Source organism: Streptopelia decaocto (assembly GCF_964273445.1).
Source record: "Streptopelia decaocto genome assembly, chromosome: Z".
NCBI lineage: Eukaryota > Metazoa > Chordata > Aves > Columbiformes > Columbidae > Streptopelia > Streptopelia decaocto.
In genome coordinates this window covers 22,348,811-22,362,594 of record NC_138657.1, presented here as the reverse complement: position 1 = coordinate 22,362,594, position 13,784 = coordinate 22,348,811, and the positions used below count along the sequence as shown (strand labels likewise).

The 13,784-nt window shown below is 37.4% G+C and overlaps 1 protein-coding gene across 1 annotated transcript in view; it reads right to left on the bottom strand.

The window, feature by feature from the left end:
• Positions 1–13,784, bottom strand: part of PTPRD (protein tyrosine phosphatase receptor type D) — a 355,891-nt gene that overhangs the window by 273,594 nt on the left and 68,513 nt on the right. The window contains exon 2 of the mRNA XM_082074403.1: positions 5,891–6,058. Coding sequence (XP_081930529.1) covers positions 5,891–5,975 — 85 coding nt within the window. The 5' untranslated portion in view covers positions 5,976–6,058. The remainder of the gene's footprint in view (positions 1–5,890; positions 6,059–13,784) is intronic.

The window sequence follows — 13,784 nt, the reverse complement described above, 5'->3', positions numbered from 1 at the left end:
CCAGTAATTTTCTTATTACAAGTATTGTGATATTACTAATTTCTCAGTAGATGTAGGCCTTTACATCACAGGTATCAAACATCTGGCCTGTCGGCCAAATCTGGTGCTCTACTGTATTTTATCCTGCCCGACACTTTGTTTCTACCCAACAGCAATGCCAATCTCCTTGTCCCCCAGCTCCTGCCAGCGCGCTGGTCACCTGTGCAGTGTGTGTGACACACGTTGTGCTGCAGGAGCAGGAAAATAGTGGGAGCCGTGGCCATTGCTACAGGAGAGCAGTGAGCCAGTGTAAGAAGAGTAATAGGTGAGACTGATGGGGGACACTAGTAACTGCCCTGGGGTATTGAAAGACAAGACAGACAAGAACTGTGGGGCAGAGCCGGGGGCGTTTAATTTTTTCATAAATAGCCAGATACATGAACTTTAGCAATTACATGTTATTTTTAAAAATATCTGTAAAAAGATATTCTGTAACCAGGAGCCAGGAATGAATTCTACATTGTTTTCCATGGATATGGCCAGCTCTGTGGTCCAGCAGTGGTGGCCAAACTTGTGCAATGACATGCTAATGTTGTTTAATAAATAATATGTAGTTTAATAACAGGATGGTTCTGGGGCATGAGCAGTAGTTAGACATAGTTCCACAGTCCCGGCCACTTGCCAAAGTTCATGTATCTGGCTAATTTATCAAATGAAATGTGACTGCCCAGTTGGGAATACCCCTTTAAGGGGGGATGGCTTGAGCAGATGGGGGAAGAAGGAAAGTGCCTGCTTGGCTTTGTAATGGTGAAATAAAGTGAAAGTGTCTATTTGGAGGAGAGTGTGGATGGTGGAATAAGGAGAATACTCCTCATGGGTGGTATAAAGGAACGTTCTCTTTCTTCCACCATGGAAGAATGAGGGGAATGTTCATGCCATGGAAGAGCATTAAGAATAACGTTGTTGTTCAAGGAACTGGCGATAGGGGAATAAGGAGAATGCTACTGGGATAGATGGAGGGGGAGAAGTGATGGAGAAAGAGCAACTGCTGTTTATGGGGAAGAGGGTTTGAAGGAAACGTGAGCCTGTGTGAGAGGGACTGAGTATTATTTAACCTGATCCTAAAGGACATCTTGGTCTTTTACTTATGTGGCACACCATACCATCTTTGGTGAAACAATTTGTGTTATGAGACAGTGTTGGTGATAAAGGAGTACAATGTACATAAGCGAGGGGCAAACAAAAGGCCTGCGGGCCAAATCTTAAAATTACATTCGGCCTTTTGAAGACAACTGCAAGGTGGATGTGGCCCCCAGTGGAAATGAGGTTGACACCCCTGCTTTACACTGTTGTCATCTATTAATATGCCATTGAAAACAAGACAGCCAATGATAAAGGCTGTGAACTAGCAGATTGTCCTACAAACAAGAAGTTTAAACAAACATCTTTCCTTAGCATATTCTGAAACTTCTTCCAGTGTGCATAGAAACTACAAATATCAAACACAAATGAAAGCAACTAAAAAAAATCATATTCCTCGAGATTTTTCACTTTTTATACTTAAAAGTAACACTTCATTTTACTAACAATAAAAAGTAAAAAGCAAAGGTAGTTTTACAGCCTTTCAATTATGTTTACCTTGCTCTGTCAAAGCTTAGCTTCTGGTTTAACAGTAAGAATCAGATCGTGGTTGCACACATAAGGGGTGCACACATCCGAGGTGAGCTCATCCAGTCCACCAGGGAAGGGTCTTTTGGCATTTCTATTCTTTTACCCTTTGAGATGTGGCCATGGGAGACTTTAGCAGCCCGTGCCAAGACATGTCAGAGTTTGAGGTCCTTCAGAATGATGGAGAGAAAACAAGATGTCTCATTCCCTACCTCAGCAGTGAATGTAAACAGAAAAGAAGTACTAAGGACTACCATTGGGAATCTCTTCAAAAGCATGAAGCAGGCATGGAATTTCCGTGGTGATAGAGGAAAAAAAGACAAAAACTTTGTCCCCTTTGTCTCACCCTCTCCCCACTAAACGGAAATAACATAGTCCTGCCAGCTGTGTTTGAAGAAGTTCAACAAGAACCCTGGACAACAGTAGGGTCTGGGACCATTTTACAAAATGCTCTACAAACAGGAGCAGTATCTGTAAGAGTGGAGGGCAGAGCAACTCCAGCACAACAGGAACTTTTTAAGTCCTCAGGAAATCCAGAAGAGCTGATCACACAAGAAGACAAATCTTTCTGTCTGCGCACAGAAGAGTCACTGATCCTGTGCTGTCTTTCACACAGCCCATAAAACGCCTGTGAAAATTCAACTTATCTTCCAAATAAATGAAGTACAGTGCACAAGAGTAAAATGTTACTGTGATACTCAAAGACCTCCTCTTTTAGTTTGGTAAAACAGAAAAGCATTAATTTACAACTCACAGAATTAATGTAATATTATCTAGAGCCATATAAACACACATACGGCACACAATTTAATTCATACCTTATAATGTATATTGATTAGTTGACAATCATAATCTCTTTAATCTCATATTAAGAGACAGATTTATATGCTGTATGGTTTTCTGCATTATGTTGTAACGGGAATGAAATAATAAAATTTCACTAGAAAACAGGAGACGTTGCATTGACATTTAGCTATTACAAGTTTTCCTGGTTTGTGTTATGTGTATCCAAGCCTTTTAGTTGAAATTTAAAACAAGTCAGTGCAAGTGAACAAAATCTCGCATCATTCTCTCTTTTCAAATTCAGTTCTTTCTATAATTTCTTGGAAAGCAAAGAAATGGAGGGAAGGATGTATGAAGCTGAAAAAGCAGTTTTGGCTGTAAAGTTCACTTTGTAAAAAAGGATTATGTTAATTTATATGGATTGTGGGCATTCGTACAATTTGTCAGTCACACCTTTTATTAGTAGAAAGCAAAAAATAAAGGTAATATCAAAAGAGAAGCCTTTTCCCATCAAATAAGAGCTAGTCAGATTAGATAAAAGCCTGACTATTTAAAGTGACCATTTCATATTCATCTGGTACACATAAGAGTTCAGTCACCTTCTGCATTTCACAGTACCACTACCCACATGGCAAAAACTCTTTAATAACAAAACAATAGGTGAGACCAACAGAAACAGAGCTTTCAAAGTTCTACACAAGTCAACAGTATGTTTAAATGATCAGATGAGAAAATGCACTTCTGTCCTTAGAAAGTTATATTGTCCAGCTCAAGTCTCTCCTTAAGAAAATACAAAACCAGTAAAACCTTAGAAACCTAGTCTGTAACTTCTTAGCATAACTACCTGCTTATTCTGTGCTCTGGTATGCCTTAACAGAGACTCTGACCTAAAATCTCAGCTAGTAGATAGCACAAATTAGTCCTGCTTAAAGCATCGCTATTTCTTTTAAAGCAAAAAAATAGTTAATGCACTTATTATTCTGTAATACTTTAGTTCTAAAATTCTAGCAGTATTTCTCAACTTTTTCTTAGTTGAATGTTTCTAATCGTCTAACTTTTTCTTAATGTTTGTGATTTTTTTTTTTTTTTGGTAAGTATTTTTACATTGTTGTTTCCTTTCTCCTATTGGCTAATAATAACAAGATGCAATAGATACTAAGTAATAACCATAGATGACATTGCAACATTATAAATCCCTCCAAGAAGATTACCTAGGTTTTTTTTTTTGACTTTCACTACACTCTCTTATTGTAACTCTGCCTGATATTACCTACTAAGACAAATACACAAAATCATAAAGGAATGGTTTACGTGAGTTCCTCCAGCACAAAACTCATTGACTTCTGTATTTGTGAAAGACAGCCAGCAGTATTTAGGGTGGGGCATTTTCAACTTACATCAACAGCACTTTTGACATATTATCTACTAATCTAACCACGGGAAACTGTTCATGATCACGTTCATGAACACTATGCTATAAAACAGGGTCTAAAAGCAACAGGAGGAAAAAAAAGTTTAAGATTGCATCTTGTCATCCAGGCTGCTTCACTGAGAATAATGCCCACAAAAAGATGATCTTTGTGCATCTTACAACCTGTATTTTACATGTGACTCTCCACAGATTCTATCAACACCACAAAGTCCTCCTAGCCCTAGCCACCACAGGCTAATAGCTGACTTATATTTCATTTCATGTTATTTAAAATTAAAAAAAACCAACCAAACAAACAAACAAACAAAAAATCGTAAGCTGTATGCAGCAGTTTTGGAAAAAGGAATCTGAAAACTCCCTTAAAACTGTACTGGGATACCAGGCAATTTTGAAGTACTAATGCTAATCTTCAAAAAAACTATCCTACTTCCCCACAGAGAAGAATGATGAAAGAAGGACCTCCTTTCTGTTTATTGTAACATAATCATGAAACTACAGAAACTACACCTTTCTCTCATGAGTACAGGACTAACAAAGGATTTTCTGGGTTTGACTGCCTTTTTATGAATTCACACCTGATTGGGATTACCAAAACCAAAAAATCATTCACTACTCGCCCACAGAAGGCTGGACATTCCATTATCTGAAGCAGAACAGGTATACCAGATTCTAAAAATCTGTGTTTGCCAAGCATAGAATTTACTTTTAAAATAGGTGATATAATACAACTGAAGAAACATTCAACATATGGGCCCACTTCCCAATTAATTATTTGCTGGTTGAAGTGTTAAAATGTCCTTGGCTTCACCGTAAACACAATCATCCCAGCTGGTCATTATCTACCTGGAAAGGGGCCAAGGAATCTCAGCTGTCAGTACTTGAGAAACATGTATGTTTTGTCCTTTTTTTTTTTCTTTTCCATTTATTTAACTTTCATAGAGCTACAGTTAAAAGAAGGAAATCTTATACACATGGAAGTGGAAAGATTTTGTATTTCTTTCATTGTAATTTAGTATATGTGGAGTGCAGGTGATAAGCAGAGTGACAAGGAACTCTTCAGTATGCGTTTACAGAAAAACTGATTTATCCAGCCTCACTGTTTTTATTCTTGTGTGTTCCTACTTAATTCAACTGCTCCTTTGTTTTACACCGGTGTGTGAAAAAACACAAAAGTCTTCAAAAGTCAGAGTTATTGATTGGTGATATACGTGCACAGCGTCAGGAAGACTCAGTAGGAAAATATCCTTCAGTTAAGTGAATGCTAACGTCAGCTTGTAGCAGACCTGCAGGTCAACAGGTGGAAAGCAAATGGCTTTTCTCATTTGCACATTACTTCTGCAGGAAGCCAGAGGACAGCTGGGAGAAGGAACACATGTAAACAAGGCAGACCTAATGATTTCCTAATCAAAAAGAAGATAATATCTTCCCATTAACAGGTAAACTAATTGACCAAAATCCAACAGTTTCTCCTCAGTACAAGTAAACATAGGTGCCTCTCCTCACTGAAATGTCATACATTTAGGCCACCCACTAAGTCTTCAATTTTGCTTGATTCGTTTGGATACTGTACTCTGCAACTGCTGTCAGAAAAAATACCTTAGAACAGCTGTTGTGGCAGTTAAAAGAGCCTGGAATTTTAATTGAACTGGATATTAATTGGGAGTTGGCGCCTTCATAAAAAAAAAAAAAAAAAAAAATTCAAAGAATGACAGATGTCTTTAAGGGATTTGACCAATGTCTGGTAAGCAAGGTTGGTCTTTGTTTTGACTATGTAACTTTGTGGCAATGGTCTTCACCATCGGAACAGGAACCATTAGTTGCTTAAGAAAAAGAGCACTTAGAAGAGAAATAGTAAGGAAGCTGCATAAGTAATTCTTTTCAAATAGTAGCTGTGATCTAGAGAGGACCTTGCAGCGTTTTAAGAATTACTTAAAAGGAGACTCATTCCGAGACCCTTTGTAAACATCAACTGAAAACAAAACTGTTCATCATGGCCAAGACTTAAGCACAAATGAATAATAAGCTTACTTTCAGCATCAGCATAGAGCAGCAAGCACAGGAGCACCACCATTGGCCTGACTACGTGCATCATCCAACAGCTTGGCACCAGCATGTTTTGGTAGCCTTGTTCTCACTGGCTTAGAAGCTACTGCGGGTCTGTCCGGTCTGAAATTTCAGAGGAAGTATTTTCAGAGCCTGTGAAACAGATAAGAAAAGGAGAAAAATACATTTAGCAAGAACAGTGCAGAGATTTTATGTTTTGTTTTGTTTTTCCTAAGCATTCACAATTTGAGGCAAAACAATTTTAAAACACAAAAGGGTAAGGGAGAAAGAAAAGGAAACATGATTCATTTCAGGCTACTGACATTATACCAGAAGATTCAAGGTATGGTATATGTTAGAACTGTTCTGGTGTACTTCTCAGTACCCCTTTTCTACCACAACCAAGTATCTGTCACACTCTGGATCTTTTGTTGTATTCAACAGCATCTTCTGAGTCACGAGAACTGTCATTGTTAATGAAGTATAACACATCACTGGAATACTCATGTTTCAACAAGGGAATCAAAGAGGATTCAATGTCCAGAACAAAAAGTCTAATTGCAAGCAGCATACTGGCAGCTGATGCCCTGGTATCTAGTAAGAATAACACAGCAAAATCTGTTCCATAATGTGTTCTTAAAGCTAGACATCAAATGCTAGCATATTGCACAGTTCAACAGCAAGGTTCAAAGGTTAAAATTCCTGTTGTGATTTCCTTCGCATATGTGAATCATGCTTAACCCAAAAAAAAACCACCAAAACCAAACACCACCAGAAATCCAGCACTGAATAAAGGGTTGAGATTCCAATTCAATCCATCTCATTTATTACGATATGTAATTGAATATGATACACTGAGAGCTCTAAAGCTCAGGTACCCAACTTAAAAAAGCAGTGTCTCATTCTTGTCCAAATTTACCACAACTGAGCAATAACAGAAATTAAGGAATACAAAAATATTTTTCCTTCTCCTGGGAAATACAAGAGATATCCCAAAATAGCCTGACATCACTAAAAGAACACTGAAATGTAATTTTACTTTTCAAATGATTTGCAACATATGAACTTTGGCAAATTTGATATCATCCTTTTCATCACCACACAAGATTGGTTTCCATGGAGTGAAGATAAAAACCGAGAGGGCAGAGAAAAAAATATACTAATTACCATGCCAATAGGCAGATCTTACAGATTTGTGGGTGGTTTAAAGAGCCCATTTTACAGTATAGTACAATGCTCAAAGAATCTGCTCAAGGTAGAAAAGACATGAGCAGCTGTTAGAAATCTATGGCTGTTATGAATCTCTTTCGTAAAACTATATTTTAAATCAGCTAATGCCATCAAAAAATACATACCTAAGAAATCTGCATAGGAAAGGTGCTAAAGGCACCAACTCTCCCCTATCATCACTACCATCTTCATGCCATCATTTCAAATGACATGAGACATCAGTCCTGTCAGACACAGGTGTGTCTGTGCAAGCATATCAGAGCCAACTGCTACATAATGATTCCAATGCAATCACAAAGATGGACATGTATGAAATGTACTTTCAAGGAAGATGTGGTTTTGATTTTCCTTCTTCTAGACTGCAGGGGTTACAAAGGAGCCCTGAACTATCTCCAAAGGCAGCTCGCTTGTGGACAAAACTTTCTCTTTTTATTGGCACGCAAAGAGACTAGCCGACGTGTGAAGGTGAATGTCAGAAATGAGATGGGTGCTAAGATTTGTGTCTGAACCATAAACTGCTCCCTTTAGCAGGGGAGGAAGTCAAGAGGAAACAACACTGAAAAATAATAAGGGAAGCAAAGGAGAGGGAAAAAAAAAAGGTGACCACAAAGGTACGTGTTTTACACAACTGTTTTTTAACAGGGCACTGGAGATTATTTTCACACATTTCAAATACTCCCACCAAAAGACTGAATGTGATACCTAACACAAAAAAATATTATTATCTGCTTGGAAAAAAATAAAAGGCAGGGGAGAATTTAAATATCTCATGATCCTGATGTGAATATATATTTATCCTCTACAAGCTCTTTGCAAATGAAGGGGTGGGTCACAAAGCCTGGCAAAGAGAAGGCTGAGAAGAAAAAGGAGAGGGTTCAGGGGTTTTTTTTATGTATTAGTAATCCTATTCCATTGTCTCACTCTAAATGTTTATATAAGCACTTGCAAATACTGCACTCATTGTCTCTGCTTTGAAGGTGATATTTATTATCACTCAGATGATAAAAACCAAAACCAAAGCCTTCAGTACTAAAACTTAGCTATGGAGTCCTAAGCAGGGGAAGAGAGAAAATAAATATATGGATAATTTCTAGTATTTTAGGTCAAGTAAACCAAAGCCTTTGAATATAGATGGTGGGTGGGTCTTTCTTCTTTCAAATGAATTGAAGATACACTGTTAGTGGAGGCATGCAGATGATGGGCTGATAACACCAGAGAGAAGCAAGCCCAGAGACAATCAAGTGATATCAAGGTTCTTCACACAAGTCTGCCTTCAGCTTTACTTACAAAAAAACACAGCTTCAGCCAGAGACTCTGCTACTGACAAGAGGACCAAATTTGACCTTAATAATCATCTGGTATGTGGGTCTATACTTGGCTTATTCATGAAAACTAACATGGAGATGCAATTCCTTACTAAACTTAATTATCAAACAAGTATTAACTTCCAAATCAATCCACCTGGTAATTCCAAAGTAAAATGTTCACCTAATACATTGTTGATTCTTAAAGGAAGTAGTTTCTTCCCTTTTCTTTTTCCACCTGATAATAGTTCATTGCCTCCGGAGTGCGGTACCAGAGATAGTGAAAACGCAAACAACATTTGCAGGACCAGATTATACGAGCCTCCTCCTCAGAGGACCAACATTTGTCTCCAAGAATGAATTCAGAGCGAGGCTCTTTCTTAGCAGCTCCTGTTAAAAAATTCACACTGCACAAGTGCAGAAAGATTGGGCTTCTCCTTGGTAGAAAACTGATCACAGTAAGTACAGAGAGATCAACAGTTATTAAAAAACCCCTCACTTTGTGAATCTTTAATAAAAGATGTAATTATTTTAGGATAAGTACTGTGTAACTGCTGTATTAAATCACCAAAAATGACTCCTACAACATCTCTAGCAGAGCTACCTATAAATAATTTATTCCACAACAGCTATTTTGGTCTCTTTCCCCAGACAAACAAATTGTTAATACAAAATTGAAAACCAAAGGGTGGAACTAGGTAATATATCTATCACTAGCACATGGGTAAATAGGTGGATAGATTTTCCCTGATTAGTGGTATCCATCAAGAAGATTAGCAAAAGTGGAGATGTCCAGCCCTCCAGAGTGTTCCATGCAGAGACACAAAATAATTCTCCTCAGCCGTGGCATGGCAGATGAGAGCCCCTGCATATGGGCACATGTACCAATTATCCTCAAAGGAATCAACTCGGTGAACAAAACATCTGAATATTGAACTACTTCCCTTTGGTTTGTTTACTTTAGCACCAAAAAAAAACCTTTTAGGTGCTACCACAGTACTCAGGAGTAGATGGTCCAAGCTCTCAGACAGCTAAAGCTATAGAAAATGCTTACCTGGGGACAAATCTTAGCCCCCGCCCCAGGGGAGAAAAAAAAAAAAAAAAAAAAAAAAAAAAATTACTTATCTAATTGCTTTTACAAGCCTGCCTGTGCATGTTAGTGTTTGATAGTTCAACACAGAAATTTAGGACAGCAGAGAGGAGCTCTCAGAAGAAACCTGAACACAGACAAAAAAGAAGTCAGAGCAGATGTAAGAAGCCACATGCGGAGGAAAACAAACAAACAAACAAACAAACAAAAAAGAGAACTTAAAAAATTCTGGAATACAGGAATGTGAAGATAGGAGAGCTCATTTGTGCCATTACACAAACAGGATTTCCAGTTCAACTTTTCTAAAGCTTGAAATTGTACGGAGACGGAATTTTAGTTCATGGCCATCGCTAGTCTGCCATAAGGACTTATAGGAAAACAACTGGATACACCTTACATTTTTTAAAAAGCAGTGTTGCTCCAAGAATAAGTCCCATGCAAAGACTGAAACAGAAGACTGTTTACATTATGTTTCTACGCTTCATTCATCTCACCCTCAGTCCTAAATTAAATCCATTCCCTAGCCACAGATTTCTAATACCATACATATGCAGGTGAAGAAATACAAAAGAGAAACTTGAAACATTAGTAGAAATAAGTCAAGGAGGAAGTACCAATACTTCGTATCGTTGCATATCAACTAAGATCCCTCCCTAAAGAAGAAAATAAAGATTTCATACACAAATATCAGCTGCAAAAATCTGACAGCTGAATCATTATCAGAAAGAATAGGAAAAAATGCATAAAATTAAGCTGCTTAATCAAAATCAATTAAATAATAACTCTTGGTAACACAATGTCTTTTAACAGGAATTAAATGTATTTCCCAAAGCAATGAAGGCAAGTGTCAGAAGTTCTACCTCTATTTCACTCTTTTATTGATTAAACATTATAAAAGTTTTCATAGTTGACTTGTTGGAGAAGTTCCATGTTTCGTTCTGGTTTTATTCTTAAAAAAGCCAAAGTGCAAACCCACGATTAAGGAAGCTTAAGCCAGGTGTGTTGAGTGTTCCAAAGCTTTGTCTTATCAGTCCCTGGATAACAATACACCTTAATGCTCCTCTTATCATTCCTGAATTTCTCTGTTACAGTTATTCCAACAGGACTGAGCACCCACCCTGGAACAGCAGGTTTCTGATCTCTAGTAGGACTTTGAACTACATTACTATAAAAGCACCACTGAATTGCAGTCATAGGTGGAAATTTGCTTATAATAAACAACTTAATATATTCAGTCTGATTCTACATTGTAATTCTGTTTTGGATTTCAGCAAGGACTCTTCTGTCACCATGCAAAACAGAAAATGGACTTTCAATAACCAAAGAAATAATAATAAAAAACAGATAAATTATATTAATTTAAAGAATAAATTAATTCAGTGATAGCAATATACTTTAAAAATTACATCACGGGCTTGTTTTTCTCATGTAGAAAGTTGTTTAAAAGTTCCTCTTTTTTTTACTTACATAAATACTGATGTTATTATGCAGTCTAAACCCCCACACAGAAAACCCTGCTTACCCTGGTGTTTATACAGCTTCACTAGCATTCTAAATCATGAAATAAAATACAAATTCATAAGTTGTCATGTATCTCAGTGCCTAAAAACTTCTGCCATCTTAGTGGCTTCTGTAGATTATTAGAACTTTTCTTACTCATGGTGCAGAAACAATTCACTAGAGTACTCTGCATTCTTAACTCTATGCCTCCCAAATATGGATCAAGAAAAAAGTATTGTGCTGGCAACAGCTGAATTACTGAAATTAAGTCTTGCTAGAGGAAAAAAATATAAAATGTTATCTGTCAGTGCACAAATTGTTCAGAATACGTAGTAAGAATTTAAAGCATTTTACAAAGCCACAGATAACAGGTTAACTGGACAAATGAAACATATTCTAAGACTGACTTCTTACCTGGAAAACACCCACTCTGCCAATACTCCAATCTTGACTCTTGTCACTCAAGAACCCTGTAAACTACTTAGGTATAGTTACCCTGAAATAGTCCAGCTCTGATTTGGCCCATATGCAAAATTAAAGAATGCAAACTCTATTCTGACTCTTGTTCAAAAGGAAGGCAGGCAGGTAGGAAGGAGCATCTAAAGAAAAGGAGCTAAAATATATCTTGGCTAATCTGTATTATTATACTCTTCAACCACAGAAGAGAAACTGGTGAAATCCACAATAAGGTTTGTAACATATTTATATTTCTCTATTTAGAAAAGGTTAATGCTAGCCTAGAAAATAGCAAATGGAGTGCAAGTTTGATGAGGAGTGGTGACAGAACTGGAGCTGTTTAGCCTGGAGAATAGGAGGCTCAGGGGAGACCTTATCACTTTCTACAACTACCTGAAAGTCGGCTGTAGCATGTAGGGTGTTGGTCTCCTCTCTCAAGTAACATGATAGGAGGAGAGAAAACAGACTCAAGTAGTTAAGTCACCATCCCTGGAGGCATTTAAAAGATGTGTAGATGTGGCACTTAAGGACATGGTTCAGTGGTCGACCTGGCAGTGTTAGGTTTACAGTTGGACTCTATGATCTTAAATGTCTTTTCCAATTCTATGGTTCTATGATTCCATCAATTACCCCCAAGGTCTGGCTTAAGAACAACTGCAATTACAGACTGATTTTTGCCTGTGTCTTTTGTCTCAAAGAACTAAAAGCAAAAGAGCAAAACACTTGTACTGGGTTATTTGCTGCAGACAGTTTGTTAAAGTCTTCTTTGCTTGAAAAACACTGGAGCTGTGCAGCTACCACTTTAGAGCACAGGCTAAACTCATGAGCACTAATCCACATATCAAAATGTTCATGAAGCCATTGGGCCATATACCACATATTCATCAGACACTCCCATGAAAAGGGGCTCCGAAACCAGCCTTCAAGCAGATGCTCTCAGCAGTCGTGCAGAAAAGTGCTATTCCTAAGAAGAACTGTTAGACCTCAGAATTCTGGGACCATGGTTACTACCAGAGCCAGCATCTTTTAGCAGCTTGCTTCCTCTCAGAGCTAGGTATCTGGACATCCTGGCAAGGCGAATGATCCTACAGCTCCACTGCTATGCCCATGACATAGTCTTGTTAACATTGCTTCTATCTAAAGAGCCATCTCTGTTTCAAATGCATTTTGCCTCTTCTGTATCTTTTCGGTATGGAAATTTTGAAACATTCAGGTTGGGTCTTGCCTTTAGGATCAGGTGAAGCTGAAGTATACTGGGTACTGCAGATACTGAAATAAAGCTAGAAATGTATTTGCAAGTCTGAAGCTAACAAGTCGAATCTGACTTCAAAATCGCAAGGCATCTTTTCTCTATTATATTACTCTGCAATTTCTTTCTTTATGGCTTTTCTTTTTCCTTTTCACTTTATAGTTTTGTTTCAATACTATCCAATATACTTGTTGCTTAATCAGATTGAAGCATGACTGAGTGAGACAGTGCATTTGCAGTGCACACAGGACAGTAATCCAGCTGCAGCTAGTTTAGCCTGACTGCACTTTATTATAACATTGCTGATGGCAATACAATCATATTAGAAGAAGAGATGGAGAACTGCAATGGTTATTTTTCAAAAGTAGTTGGCATTATAAAATGATTTGATAATAAAGTACAAAAACTTCCTGAAGCAATAAAAGAACTATGCATTTCCCATACTAAGATATGGCATAACAGCACACAGTTGTCCACAGTTCCTCACTTAGAAAAAAGATGAGAACTACAAAATATCTTTGTAACACACAATACTTTTTATTACACTCAAAGAAAAAGTAAAAGTAATGTTACCAACTCCTTTTCAAAGTCAACAAAAGCCTACAGATATTTTAATTTTGGAAGCTTCCGTATTAAGGAAAAGTACCACTGTGTACACATTTATATACCAAACTAATGTCCTAATGTTGACAAATGAGTTTTGATATCAAATAAAACAATAAAAGCATCAGCAGAGCCAGAAAACATGGTTCACAATGTGTTTTTCTTCACAGACCACAATAAAAACTATAGCTTTATCTGTAATTAGTGGAAATTAGTGGCTTAGAGCGGCCACCACAAGTGGTATTTCTGGTGTTCCATAGAACATTTACACCAACACACTTCAAATGGAAAGTGAAAAACAGAATAGAGACCTCTTATCCAATTTTCATAAAGAGCATGAGAAAGAACACATCTGAAATGTTCTGCATATAGCTATGGAAATACTACCATAATATAAATACCAATAGCACATTTTGACATGGACAGTGTATGCATGTCCACGACAAT